The sequence below is a fragment of the Podarcis muralis genome, chromosome 6 (assembly GCF_964188315.1).
Source record: "Podarcis muralis chromosome 6, rPodMur119.hap1.1, whole genome shotgun sequence".
In the NCBI taxonomy this organism is placed as follows: domain Eukaryota; kingdom Metazoa; phylum Chordata; class Lepidosauria; order Squamata; family Lacertidae; genus Podarcis; species Podarcis muralis.
In genome coordinates this window covers 96315326-96329368 of record NC_135660.1, presented here as the reverse complement: position 1 = coordinate 96329368, position 14043 = coordinate 96315326, and the positions used below count along the sequence as shown (strand labels likewise).

At 46.5% G+C, this 14043-nt stretch overlaps 1 protein-coding gene across 5 annotated transcripts in view; it reads right to left on the bottom strand.

Moving 5' to 3' along the window:
* PCLO (piccolo presynaptic cytomatrix protein) overlaps positions 1 to 10407 on the bottom strand; it is a 217583-nt gene extending 207176 nt beyond the window's left edge. For 3 of the 5 annotated variants that reach the window (XM_028728763.2, XM_028728764.2, XM_028728765.2), the window contains exon 1: positions 9965 to 10405. In XM_028728763.2, coding sequence (XP_028584596.2) covers positions 9965 to 10200 — 236 coding nt within the window. In that variant the 5' untranslated portion in view covers positions 10201 to 10405. Of the gene's footprint in view, positions 1 to 9964 lie in introns of all 5 variants that reach the window. The other 2 variants (XR_013393324.1, XM_028728766.2) reach the window with 2 other exon arrangements.
* Between the last annotated feature and the right edge of the window lie 3636 nt (positions 10408 to 14043).

Below are 14043 nucleotides of genomic sequence, written 5' to 3'. Positions count from 1 at the left end.
TTGTACAACAATAAATCCATTGCTTCATTTCAGTTACAAATTTGAATCTGTGGTCTTTATAACTGGTTTACTTCCTGTCTCGCTGAGCAAACCCTGATTAGAGGACCCAACATTGGTGCATTGTCTGGGAAATAGCCAAATAAATACTAACATTGATTGGACCCCTCAAATTACCATATTTTTTGCCCCATAGGACACACTTTTCCCCCCTCCAAAAATGAAGGGGAAATGTGTGTGCGTCCTATGGGGCGAATGTAGGCTTTCGCTGAAGCCTGGAGAGCGAGAGGGGTCTGTGCGCACCGACCCCTCTCGCTCTTCAGGCTTCAGGAAGCTATCCGCAAGCCTTGGGAGCCCGGCGGGAGTTCAGAAAACTGTTTCGGGAACGAAAGGAGGTAGGTGGTTGTGAAAATACTGTCAAAGAAGCAAATTTGGTCTGGATCTATCAGCTTTAGAAAAACACCCAGTTTCATATTTGCCATACTTGAGTGAAGTCTTAGGCACAGTGGTTTTGCCGGCTACAGGCAGTCTTGGAGGTTGCCAATTATTTAGATCCATTCTGGCTTTGAGCATGGGAACCATTTTTATTGCTCTGGCTTAAACTACAAATGGGCAAGACATGAAAGTGAAATTTTAAAAAATATGAACTTCTTTACTGAATGACTTAATGCTAAAAAGCAACTCCTAATTCATGCACTGGCAAGAATATAGTGTTTCTATTGCTTATGAAGGTAAGAGATTAATAACACTGATACTTCCCAGGATATATACACCCACAATCTAAAAACCTAGCCCATTTATTGTTGTTTGGGATCTCTGAATTTCTTAGGTTAGGTGTTTTTCGTTTTGTTTTGTTTTGTTTTTGTAATTGGCACAGCCCAACCAAATCATCTTTGGAATTTCATAGCACACCATTTATACCGCAGAAGCTTTTTATAAGTTATTGCTTCCAAGAAGGCAAAAATTGGATCATTTAGCAGACATGGCAATGGTTAACCACCCTTATAACTGACTGTCAACCCATAATGTCAGTGGACTGAACTCTTAAACTCTTATCAGAGGAAAAGAACTGTAGAAGCATATAATTATAGAGTTGGAAGGAACCAGTGCTCCCCCCCCAAAAAAAAAATGTTTAAGGGTACTCTCATTTTCCTACGCATATTGAAATACTGCCGCTCTACGAGGCCAAACTTAGATTCACAAAATCTTTAGGGGTATGTGTATCCCTGCGTCCCCCCAGAAAAAAGCACTAGAAGGAACAATGAGGGTCATCTTGTACCACCTCCTGTTACTCAGGAATCTTTTGCTCAACATGAGGCTCAAAGCACAACCTTAAGAATAGGAGTCTCATACTCTACTGGTGACATGTAAACAAATATACTTGCACAAAGCAGTTTCTTACACTCTGAGTTTAACATAGGGACTCCTAGTCAAAAGAACGTGCCTCTGAATATAATGGGATTTTTCCTTCCTCTGGGATATTCACTGTACTCTTTTCAGCACCTGTTGAGACAAGCCTACCCAGATGCTTGTCTTTCTTTTGAGACAAGCCTACCCAAATGCTTAGAAAATTGAGATTAATTTTAATCTTTTTTAGTGTTTTGTATGTTTTAAAGTAGGATTGTATTTTTTCTTGCTTTTACTGTTTTATCTTTTGTAAACCTCTTTGATTTTTTATGATCCGGTGATGTATAAATTTTATGAAATAAATGAAATAACTATTTCCCAACTCATAGCTCTAAAACAGCTTTACAACCACCAAGCCCAAACCATACCCTGTTAACCCTTTGAAACAGCAGACACTGAATTTCCCTATAAAACTACAGCTGCACAGGTATGGCACTTCAGTATAAGCAATCTCCCATAAACTAGTGCTATGGGACATGCCTTATCAACAACATCTTGCCAAACTCCTCTTCTTGCCAGAAGCTAGGTTCCCCACTCTATAAACAAGGAATTAGGTGTTTGCTAAGAGCCACTTCAGAAAAATATATGCAGCATTGGGTCTCTCACAAATGAATAAGGTAAAGGTAAAGGTACCCCTGCCCGTACGGGCCAGTCTTGACAGACTCTGGGGTTGTGCGCCCATCTCACTTAAGAGGCCAGGGGCCAGCGCTGTCCGGAGACACTTCCGGGTCACGTGGCCAGCGTGACAAAGCTGCATCTGGCGAGCCAGCGCAGCACACGGAAACGCCGTTTACCTTCCCGCCAGTAAGCGGTCCCTATTTATCTACTTGCACCCGGGAGTGCTTTCGAACTGCTAGGTTGGCAGGCGCTGGGACCGAGCAACGGGAGCGCACCCCGCCGCGGGGATTCGAACCGCCGACCATACGATCGACAAGCCCTAGGCACTGAGGCTTTTACCCACAGCGCCACCCGCGTCCCTCACAAATGAATAGCATCCACTAAATAGTGCTAGAGGAGATATAAAGTCTCTGCCTGTGGCATTTGCCATGACTCATTACACACATGCAAGTCATCACTTGATGAACATGCATCTCATGAATAGCCCCACCAAGGCGCACAAATAAAAGTCATGTCAACAGAGCCAATATCTATGAACCACCTGAGAAATGAAATACTGATTTAAGAATTTTGTAACAACTAGAGGGCATCAGACTTTTCCTGCACATCAAACTACCCCCACTTCTAAATGTTAGCAATTTCACTCCTCCAATGCTGCAGATGAGATGGTTGTAAATCACATGCCTGTCTGGGACAAGTCTGGGAATGGAAGAGTCTTATCTCTTCCACTGCGGGTACTATTACACTATACTTTCACTTTTATTTCTTTCTGTTTGTTCTCTCGGAGCTGGAGAGAACGGACGCCATTATGCTTTTGTCTGTACATAGTGTGTAAATAAATAGATTAGCTCTACAATGTCTCATGCTTCTTGCTGTGTTATGCCAGAAGATTAGTGTGCATATATCATTCTGATGTATGTCACTAGAAGCGCATGGGAAGAGATGCCTTTTCCAGAGCTGTGCGTACTGGAGGACGCTCAGAGTTTCGGAGGCTTGCAGGTACCCCCAGGGCGCTTTTCCAACACTAAAGACTCCATTAATTTCAGTAAACTGAATAGAAGCAATCCTCTGAGAATAGTCTACTATTCTTCACTGAAAATGACCAAGCAGCATTTAGTGTGGTATTCTACTGACAGGTCTTTTGAGTGGTATCATGCATTTCGTAAGCTTTAAATACAATTATTTATACTTTTTGCACCATAACACTCACTTTTTTCCTCCTAGAAAGTAAGGGGAAATGTCTGTGCGTGTTATGGAGCAAATGCCTACGGATGGCGGGGGGGTCTGCTGCAGTCGTGAGCAGAGGATCCATGGTTCCCCTTCCTTCCCTCTGCCGTGGCTCGCTTTGAAACAGCAGCATCCCTCTTCACACACCCCACGCGTGTTCTTTCTCCCCTTAAACCCCTCTTCTGCATTATTAGCAGCATCCTTCTCCACACACCCCATGCGTGCTCCTTGTCCCTTGAGTGCTTTTCCTTCCCTCCTCACCTAAAACGTGGTTACAAAGCATGGATCCACATGGATCCTCAGGATTTTTGCATTGGGCTACCCCAAACTCACCGTCAGATCACGTCTGTGGCCACAGCATGAACCACAAAAATCATACATCCACAGTTTCGTTTAGAATGTTTTTTCTTGTTTTCCTCCTCTAAAAACTATGTGCGTGTTATGGTAGGGGGGAAGTTATAGAGCGAAAAATAAGGTAATTGTATTCCGAGCACAATTCAAAGTGTTGGTGCTGACCTTTAAAGCCCTATACGGCCTCGGTCCTGTTTACCTGAAGGAGCGTCTCCACCCCCATCGTTCAGCCCAGACACTGAGGTCTAGCACCGAGGGCCTTTTGGCGGTTCCCTCATTGCGAGAAGTAAGGTTACAGGGAACCAGGCAGAGGGCCTTCTCGGTAGTGGCGTCTGCCCTGTGGAACGCCCTCCCAGCAGATGTCAAGGCAATAAACAACTATTTTACTTTTAAAAGACAACTGAAGGCAGCCCTTTTTAGGGAAGTTTTTAATGTCTAATGCTGTATTGTTTTTAATACAGTGGTGCCTTGCAAGACGAAAAGAATCCGTTCCGCGATTCTCGTCTAGCGGTTTTTTCGTCTTGCGAATCAACCCCATTAGCGGCTAAGAGGATTAGCGCTATTAGCGATTTAGTGGCTATTAAAGGATTAGCGGCTAAGCTGCTAAAAGGCTATTAGTGGCTTAGCGCCTTTGAAAAAGGGGGGGAAAGCGGGGGGGGGGGAATGGCGAGACTCGCAAGACGTTTTCGTCTTGCGAAGCAAGCCCATAGGGAAATTTGTCTTGCGAAGCGCATCGCAAACGGAAAACCCTTTTGTCTAGCGGGTTTTCCGTCTTGCAAGGCATTCGTCTTGCAGGGCACCACTGTATTCAGTTGGAAGCCGCCCAGAGTGGCTGGGGAAACCCAGCCAGATGGGCGGGGTATAAATAAATAATAATAATAATAATAATAATAATAATAATAATAATAATAATAATTATAGGTTTTCCTAATGTCAGCCTACTTAGAGTTCTTGCTAACAAAAACATGTGTCACAATACGTTCGTCAGTGTTTAAGGAACCACACAAGTTTTTTGTTTTTGCCCTTTTGTATTAGGAGGCTAGCATGGTTGCTCCTCTTCTGAAGCTAGTGCAACACAATCCTAAACATAGCTATGCAGAAGTAGGTACCAATGAGGTCAATGAGATTTACACTCTAGTAAGTATGCTTTGAACTACAACCTCGACCAGCTGTTCTTAAAACTCTTTAGGCTTCCCTATGCTGCGTTTAAAACAAAAACATGTTATGTCCACAATACGCATGGCCTTGGAAGGTTTTTGAATCAAAACTACAATGCATTGCAGTGGGTGGTTAGGTTTGTGCATGCGCTAGATCACCTTTTTATGGCTGATGTGGAGAATTTGCAAGCCTAGAAGTGTCTACCTGCTGCCTAGCAACAATATTCCATTCCCTTAACCCCAAGTGTGCAGCAAAAAACATGAATTTTAGAAAGCATCCACTATTATTTGCTTGTCAAAAATACTCATTTTCATCTTGCCTTGGGTACTACAAGAAAGTGCTCTGCAGGCTGTGCTGATCTGCAGAGTGGAGTTTAAGAATAATTTTCATAAAATTACTTTAAGAATCATTTCCTTAAAATTGTTCGAACAGACATGAGGCAAAATTAACTCACCTGGGTCTGCTTATATTTTGTACCTAGCCTGAAGGTAGTAGATCAATGGAGAAATGAAGAAAGCAGGACTCTACCAGGCCTCATTTTTTGCAATCTTTCATAAAATAGCGAAAGATACATCGCTTACTTCTGCCAAGTTGTAAAGAGATGCTCCCCCCCCCCCCCGCTTTCTTATATAAATGACCCTTGGAATTTTTACTGAAGGGTGGTATAAAGATATCAGAAATAAATGAATATACACAAATCTTTACTAGAATAGAGGCCCACAACAACCTTGTTGTTTCTAAGCCAAAGTCAAATGATAACTTGCTGCTGTTCACTACTTGTCTAAGATGTGGAGACAAGGACAATGCAATGCCCGTGTAATGTAAAAATAAAAAATGGATTATATCTCATTGCATATGGATTCTTGCTGACTACATAATAAAAGTTCATCATTTACGATTAAGGCCCATCAAACAATCTTCATGGCGTATGAAATACTTCAGTGGCTGTTTTAGGTTTAGAAAATATGACATCTCAAGATACATTTAGACTGCATTTAAGATAACTCTTTTAGAAATGACCATTATGTATACTAGGCATAGGCAAACTGGGCCCTCCAGATGTTTTGAGCCCACAATTCTCATCATCCCTGACCACTGGTCCTGTTAGCTAGGGATGATGGGAGTTGTAGTCCCAAAACATCTGGAGGGCCCAGTTTGCCTATGTATACAAACCAAACCCTAAAGAAATGTTGATATACTTGAGAGAGCACTCAGCTACCTTAGGCAGAGCTGGCCCAAGATATTTTGTAGGAGCACCCCAAAATGGCACCCTTTTCCTCAAGGAAAGAAGGGGTGAGTGAAGATCTACATCAGAAACAATGGGGAGGGAGTGAAAGGTGCCTCACCTTGACTAGCCCTGATCTTAAGGAAAACCTTTGCTCCCCACCATCTCTGTGTTCCCAGGTGTCCCTAGGTATTTTTACAATGCTATAAAAGAACGTCTGAGTTCTTCTCTGTTTCAGAGTTAAATAATATTACAGTATCAGCCACTATGGTCATTTTTAAATTAGATTAATGAAGGAAACATGTTTATGGGGTACACTAGCAGGTGAATTAAGATATGCCTTGGAAGCCTTAATCCAGGTGCCCCTACCATCTAACATGAGGCTGGAGGTGACAGAAGAGAGGCCGTTCTTGGTTCTGATTCACCATTTCTAGAATTTACTCTTGTTAGAGACCTGCCAGCTGCCTGTGCTGCTATATTTTACACAGTAAGTAAGAGCTTTTAAATTTTTCCCCAAGACTACTCATGGTGATTTTAATCTCATCTTTGCTGGATGGATTTTAACCTCAGCTATAAACAGCAATTGTGGCAATGGTGTTATTATTGTTTCATATTTCATTGAAAATTGTTCTGAAAACTATTTAATTGAAGGGCAGAATTAAAATAATTGCATACATAAATCACAAAGAGGGGAAATGACGGTTTTTCCACTTGTGTCATTTGTTAATTCACATTGAATGGAAGGTTTCCTTCCAAAAGGTGGGTGGAACCACCGTGGGAACTTCGGATGAAGGGTGATATACAAATTTAATAAATTATTATTATTATTTTTAAAACTGTTAATAAAAAGCTTTTGGTTTCTTAGTTTACTGCTGAAGTCAAAACTGTTACAAGATGGATTAACTGCCAATCTATCATGGAAATTTAAACCAAATTAAAATTCTGTGATTTTAGAGATGAAACTGAATCTAAATTGGCAACACAAATACATTGAATTTTCTTCTCAGATAGCGCACTTCCCTTGCAGACTGTTGAACTAAAAGGATAACTTGCATGCCACTACTTGGAACTTGAGGTTGGTGGAAAGATATCGATGTGAACAGTTTAGCAATGATTCAAGGTTTAATCTAAAATAATAAACCATTTTAAATTCGCATGCCAAAGTTATTTAATGTGCAAGATGGAAATGGACCTTGAGGTAACCTCAGTACAAGACTCATTCTTCCCTGTATTGTCAAAAAATGCCCCTGTCTGTGCCACACATCCAGTATGTATCTCCACACTTAGGTATAGAGGTAATCTGTAGATAGCGCATTAATGTTATTTCAATAAAATAAGTACCAGCACCAAATATGATTTAGGGATTCTTTTATACTCTTCATTGCAGTGTGAATTAAGGATTACTTTTTTTATCACAACTGGTAGCTGAAACAGTTTTTACAAATGCAATTGGTATATTATGAAATCGTTTCATAATAATTTATTCATAAATGAAATATTTTGAGGCTCTTAAACATTATATTTCTGATGTTTTTATTATTAATATGATAGAATCTGTATGCAGATGGTTACTAGTGTGGTGCAAATTCAGTCTAATCCTGACACTAATCCTGATCGAAAATCTGTAGCCTGATAGCTGTGCAGACAGGTAGGGAGGCTGATATTGAGGTCGTCAGCCAGCTTTTCTAATTTCTATCTTCTGCTGCTTTCCATCAAGGTTGTGGGAAATTGACTGAACCACAAGACAAGCTGCTTCAGATCTAGTCAATTTCACTATGGGAAGATAGCTTCATAAACAAACAATAGGGCAAACCCCGTGGAACTCAGTGGGACTTACTTCTGACCACATGTTTAGGATGGTAAGGTAAAGGTAAAGGTACCCCTGCCCGTACGGGCCAGTCTTGACAGACTCTAGGGTTGTGCGCTCATCTCACTCTAGAGCCCGAGAGCCAGCTCTGTCCGGAGACACTTCCGGGTCACGTGGCCAGCGTGACATCGCTGCTCTGGCGAGCCAGAGCCGCACACGGAAACGCCGTTTACCTTCCCGCTAGTAAGCGGTCCCTATTTATCTACTTGCACCCGGGGGTGCTTTCGAACTGCTAGGTTGGCAGGCACTGGGACCGAGCAGCGGGAGCGCACCCCGCCGCGGGGATTCGAACCGCCAACCATGTGATTGGCAAGTCCTAGGCGCTGAGGTTTTACCCACAGCGCCACCCGCGTCCCTGCGTTTAGGATGGTACTCTAAGGCAAACTTTGCATTTGTTTTTCTTTTAAAGTAGTGTGCATGTGTGTGTGTGTGTGTGAGAGAGAGAGAGAGAGAGAATGAATGTGCCTTTCCATCTACATTTTTAACATAGTTTTTAAAGAGATCCAGGGAAGGAATGGAGAAAAAAGGAGATCAGAAATCAAAGCACACTATCTAACTTATCAACAGCAATGAGCATCCTTAATAGTCACACCACAAGGTACAAGGGCCTGGACACACTAGGAAAATCTCCAAAACTCCTGTGAACAGAGAACATGGAGGGTCACAAAAATGACCATGTGTATCATTTGTGGCTATCCTACCCATTCTCTTATAAATTTTGGAATACCTAAAATTAGCAAACAACCAGAGATTAAAATAAGAAATAGTTTCAAGTAGAATGGGGGGCGGGGGGGGGGGGAGAGATGTAAAACCTTTTTGCTTTAAATTATTGTTTTAAATTAATTTAATTTCAATTTATCAAGCGCTGATGAGCTTTACAGAGTAACAATTTATTTGGCAGTTACCGTATTTTTCCGTGTATAAGACCAGGTTTTTTAACCAAAATATTCGGTTTAAAATTGGGACTCGTCTTATACACGGGTAGTACTGAGGGGTGTCTTCTTAATTTGGAGTCCCCCAAAATAGGGGGTGTCTTATACATGGGGGCATCATATACGTGGGGAAATACCGTATCTAGGATGAGATAGGAACATAACTGGTAACTGTTAATGGAACAGGAGGAATTTGTCAATATGGTTTGAGGTAGCTCCTTTAGGAAAATAAAGGATTCAGAGGGATAGGATTTGAACGGGGGGGGGAGGGGGGAAATAAGATATTTTGTACCACAGCTCTGTCTCCCGGCGCAATAGAAAGGGATGAGAGATATCAAAAATAAATATAAATAAGACCAAAAAGCCCTCTATAGAAAAGCGAGCGTTTTCAGCACCACGGACAGCGGAAATTGAAATTACGTGCCTCGTAATGGCCAGGCGAGGTAGCAGCGGGCGCTGCTCCACCGTCAACGCAATTCCCTGGTAGCATAAATGGGAGGACCCCCCCCCCCCAAAAAGGAAGAGGCAGCAAAGAAACCCCCCCCCCGGATCTGGAGGTCCGTGGTGCCTCAGCACCCGCCCCATCTCCTTCGCCCCGGGTCTGAGGCGCCTTCTCTCCAGCCCCAGAGACAGAGGGAGAGAGCCGGGCTTTGAACTTGGGAATCTCTCTCTCTCATTCTGGGGAGAGCAGCGCTCGGCGCTTCCATTTTAGCTGCCGCGCAGGGGCGACGACGGAGGCTGCTCCCCGGTGGGGCTGGCACGGGACGCGCCCCATTCGCTCTGCCCCCCACCCAGTGGTGTAGCGTGGGGGGTGCAGGGGGGGGGCCGGCCGCACCGGGCGCAACATCTGGGGTTAGGGCAAATCCACAGGTTAGGGGGCGCAAATCCACGGGTTAGGGGGCTCAAATCCACGGGTTAGGGGGCTCAAATCCACGGGTTAGGGGGCTCAAATCCACGGGTTAGGGGGCGCAAATTACTTGCCTTGCCCCGGGTGCTGACAACCCACGCTACGCCACTGCCCCCACCCCCGGGCCCGCGGCGAAGAAGGGCGCCAGCAGCCGGGCAGCCCCCTCAGCGAGGGGGAGGAAGAGGAGGACCTCGCCTCGGCTATGGCGACCCCCAAGCGCCCCCACCCCCCCACACGCCCCGCCCGCCTCTCCCCCCCCCCCCGCCTTGGCGTGCCTTTGCTGAGGGAGCCTCTGGGCCGCCGCGTCGCCCTCGGGCAGCCCCTGCTGCGCCCTTGACACGACGGCGGCGATCTGCCTCCTCTCGTCCTCGCTCAGCCGGCTCAGCTCCGCCGCCGCGGCCCCGGAAGGGGGGCCCTGCTGCCGCGGAGAGCCGCCGTCCGCCGCGCCGGCCACGCCTTCGGGCAGCCCGGCCCAGCCCTCGCCGCCCTCCAGGCTGGCCTCGTTGCCCATGGCTCGGCGGCGCGAGGGCGAGCTCGGCTCGGCGGCCAACCAGGGGAGCGCCCGCGCCGCTGCTGCTGCTGAAGAGGCGAGGGCGGGCTAGGGCTCGGCGGCCGACGCCTGCATGGCTCCCGAGCCGGGTGTCCCCCGCTGCCGCTGCCGCTCGACAGACAGCAGGGCGAGAAGGAGCCGAGAGCGCTCTTCCGCCCCCTCCCGCCTCGGCCCGCACGGCGCATGCTCCTTGCACAAGGCCGGCGGCTGCTGCCCCTCCTCCCCTTTACACACGCGCGCGCGCGCGCACGCGAGAGAGCGGCATCCTCTTAAAGGAGCCGCACGGCGCGCGCCCACGGTCGGGGCAGGGTCTCCCCTCTGGTCCTAGAATGGTAAGGGATGGAAGGGGTCCCTGAGGGTCATCGAGTCCAACCCGCTGCAATGCGGGAGCAACCGGTTCTGCACAGAAAGCAAGCGGCGCACAAAGGATTGCAGAAGGAAGAAAGCAAGAGACGAAATGCAATTGAACGTCAGTAGAATCTCACTGAATTGTAGAGCTGGAAGGGCTCCCTGAGGGTCATCGAGTCCAACCCCTTGCTTGTGCTCTGGTGCATCCCTTGCACTTGGTGCAGAAGCTGCAGTTGGTGCAGGATGCTGTAGCACAACTGCAGACAGGAGTGAGTCAGCGCCTGACACCTCTGAGATCTGCACTTGTTGTGGATTTACTACTGGGCCAGGTTCAAGGTGTTACTGTTAGTATATAAAGCCCTTAACAACTTGGGAACTGTATGCCTGCATATGAAAAGTCACCAGAAAAAGAGTCCATAGCGGTGGATACGCTATGGCCACAGAATATGCTCGCATGACCTCAGAAGGAGGCCAGGATAAAGCCGAAAGGGAAAGGACCAGGTGACATAATCAGACACGGCACATCTGCTCAAAGCTTCCCTCAGGGATTCTGTGTACATGACTCCCTCAGTTCACACATCTGCGGCTTTCCAGCCCATCTGGTTCTGAAGTGAGTCCAGTGCACTCTCTGTTGTCCTCATACTGCAAAATGACACACGGCAGTGTTATTTCATGGCACTAACATCCAACAATAAGGTCCGTTGAAACATGGGAGGGGGATTTAGGTCGAACCCAAAGGCATAAGATGGGGATCTTTTTCATCCACATAGGGTAAGTGGTCCCAAGCCTTCTGTACCAACAGTTGCACCTTCAACTTGTCCCAGTTGCAAGGCCGCACTCCTGCCAGCAGCTCTGCTGCAGCATTCTCCACTAACTGCCATTTCCAGGTCAAGCGCAAGGGAGGCCCCACAGAGTATACCTGAAGGAGCATCTCCACCCCCATCGTTCTGCTGGACACTGAGGTCCAGTGCTGAGGGCCTTCTGGTGGTTCCCTCATTGCGAGAAGCAAAGCTACAGGGAACCAGGCAGAGGGCCTTCTCGGTAGTGCCACCCGCCCGGTGGAATGCCCTCCCATCAGATGTCAACAACCTGACATTCAGAAGACATCTTAAGGCAGCCCTGTTCAGGGAAGTTTTTAATGTATGACATATTACTGTATTTTTGGTCTTTGTGGAAGCCTCCCAGAGTGGCTGGGGAAACCCAGCCAGATGGGCGGGGTACAAATAAATTTATTATTATTATTATTATTATTATTATTATTATTATTATTATTATTATTATAGCACATTGGACTAATCCATTCTTGGAGTCACAAATGACTGAACTACTGTGATCAAGCTCTTTCAGTCCAGGAAGAGTTGAAGCTGCTGTACCAAGCACATCTGGTGAAAGGCGCTCCTAGCCCCTGGAGCTACTTGGGGCTCCAGTGACAAAAGATGGACCCAGAAGCACCCCCAGACTTGCAAACCAGTTGCCCATTTCTTGGACACAAGAATCACTTGCCCACAGGGCCTTGCCAGGATTCAAACTGAGCTTGCTTTTCCATCATCCATCTTCACCACTGCATCCAGGCACCCTTTCAGGGCCAACACTGCCCCTCCGGAATTAGGTGTTACAGAGAAAAAGAGCTGAGTGTCGTCAGCAAACTGATGGCACCTTGTCCCCAAACTCCCAATGGCCGCTCCCAGCAGCTTCTCACATATATTGCTATGAGTTCCAGAGTGCCAAATACCTGGATCCAGTAAGTGTTAGAATTTAATCAAGGCTTCTGAACCCCTGGGTTGAGCAAGGGTTAAAATATGCTAGCTTCCTCATGTGGTAATTGCCTGGCCTGATGGGTTATTAAGAGAAGGAAGGAAAGGTGATGAGCCATTAAGAAAGCAATGGAGAGGAGGCTCTGGGACAGATGACAAATGGGTGGGGCCGCTCTTGTAGCTCTTAGTTGGTTAGAAGGACAAAAGCCAGAGTTTAGAGTTGAAAAGTGTGTGTAATGTCAGCTGAAGGCTGGAAAAGTCAAAGAGGCAGAGCACAATGTTTGATTTCTGTCTGAATCCAAGGTATGGGAGATAGAAGACCCTTCTGGAGTCCATAGGCTCAGGTGGTAAGGCACTCATCTCTCTTTACTGGCCGAGGGAGCCAGCGTACAGCTCCTGAGTCATGTGGCCAGCATGACTAAGCCGCTTCTGGCAAACTAGAGCAGCGCACGGAAACACCATTTACCTTCCTGCCGGAGCGGTACCTATTTATCTACTTGCACTTGACGTGCTTTCGAACTGCTAGGTTGGCAGGAGCTGGGACTGAGCAACGGGAGCTCACCCCGTCGCTGGGATTCGAACCGCCAACCTTCTGATCGGCAAGTCCTAGGCTCTGTGGTTTAACCCACAGGGCCACCTGTGGTATATATGTGTAAATAAACTAGATATCATAAAGACAACTGTCTCTGCTGTGCCTCATTTTTCCAAAAGGCGTAAGTCCCTGGAACCCTCACAATGCTCAGAGATTGGGGTGGCGTGCAACAATATTTAATAGCACTGGGAATAAAATACTGCCCAGCATACTTGCCAGTGGCCCCAAAGGCAGACTTCCAGGGCTGCTCTCTTCCTGTAGGGAAGCTTGGAACCACTGCCATTCCATAGAGTTAGTCCAGAAGGAAATCAGGTTCCCGATCATGGGGAAATATGCAGGGAGCGTTCCATCAAATTATGCTGTAAGATGTGATCACACCTCCCACCTTCTAGAGACCACAAATACAAAAGCACTGCTATGACTGGCAAACTGTTAAGCATCTGACACTTGAAATGTTTATTAAAAATAATGCTACAATAATTTTTGCATGCCTAAGAAGACTTTGTGCTTGCATTTTACAGCAGAAGCGTGCTCACACGCGCGCGCACACACACACACACACACACACTGCATAAGAAACCATTTTGGAAACAGAGTGGGACTTCCAAAAGCACAATGTGATATGCCAGTAGTAGTCCACTGTTGAAAGAACAGTAAAACATCTGAAGAGGTCTGCTCAATTCCTTGGGTGCACCTAAGTAAGCTCTTTAGACGCTAGACAAAAGTAACAATAAGCATTTTAAAGGTAAATGGACCCCTGACTGTTAGGTCCAGTCGCGGACGACTCTGGGGTTGCGGCGCTCATCTCGCTTTACTGGCTGAGGGAGCCAGCGGACAGCATGACTAATCTGCTTCTGGTAAACCAGAGCAGCGCACGGAAACGCCGTTTACCTTCCCGCTGGAGCGGTACCTATTTATCTACTTGCACTCTGACATGCTTTCGAACTGCTAGGTTGGTCGGAGCTGGGACCGAGCAACGGGAGCTCACCCCGTCGCGGGGATTCGAACTTCCAACCTTCTGATCGGCAAGCCCTAGGCTCTGTGGTTTAGACCACAGCACCACCCACGTCCCTTAATAAACATTTTTTACTTCCTCTATTTACTGTATAC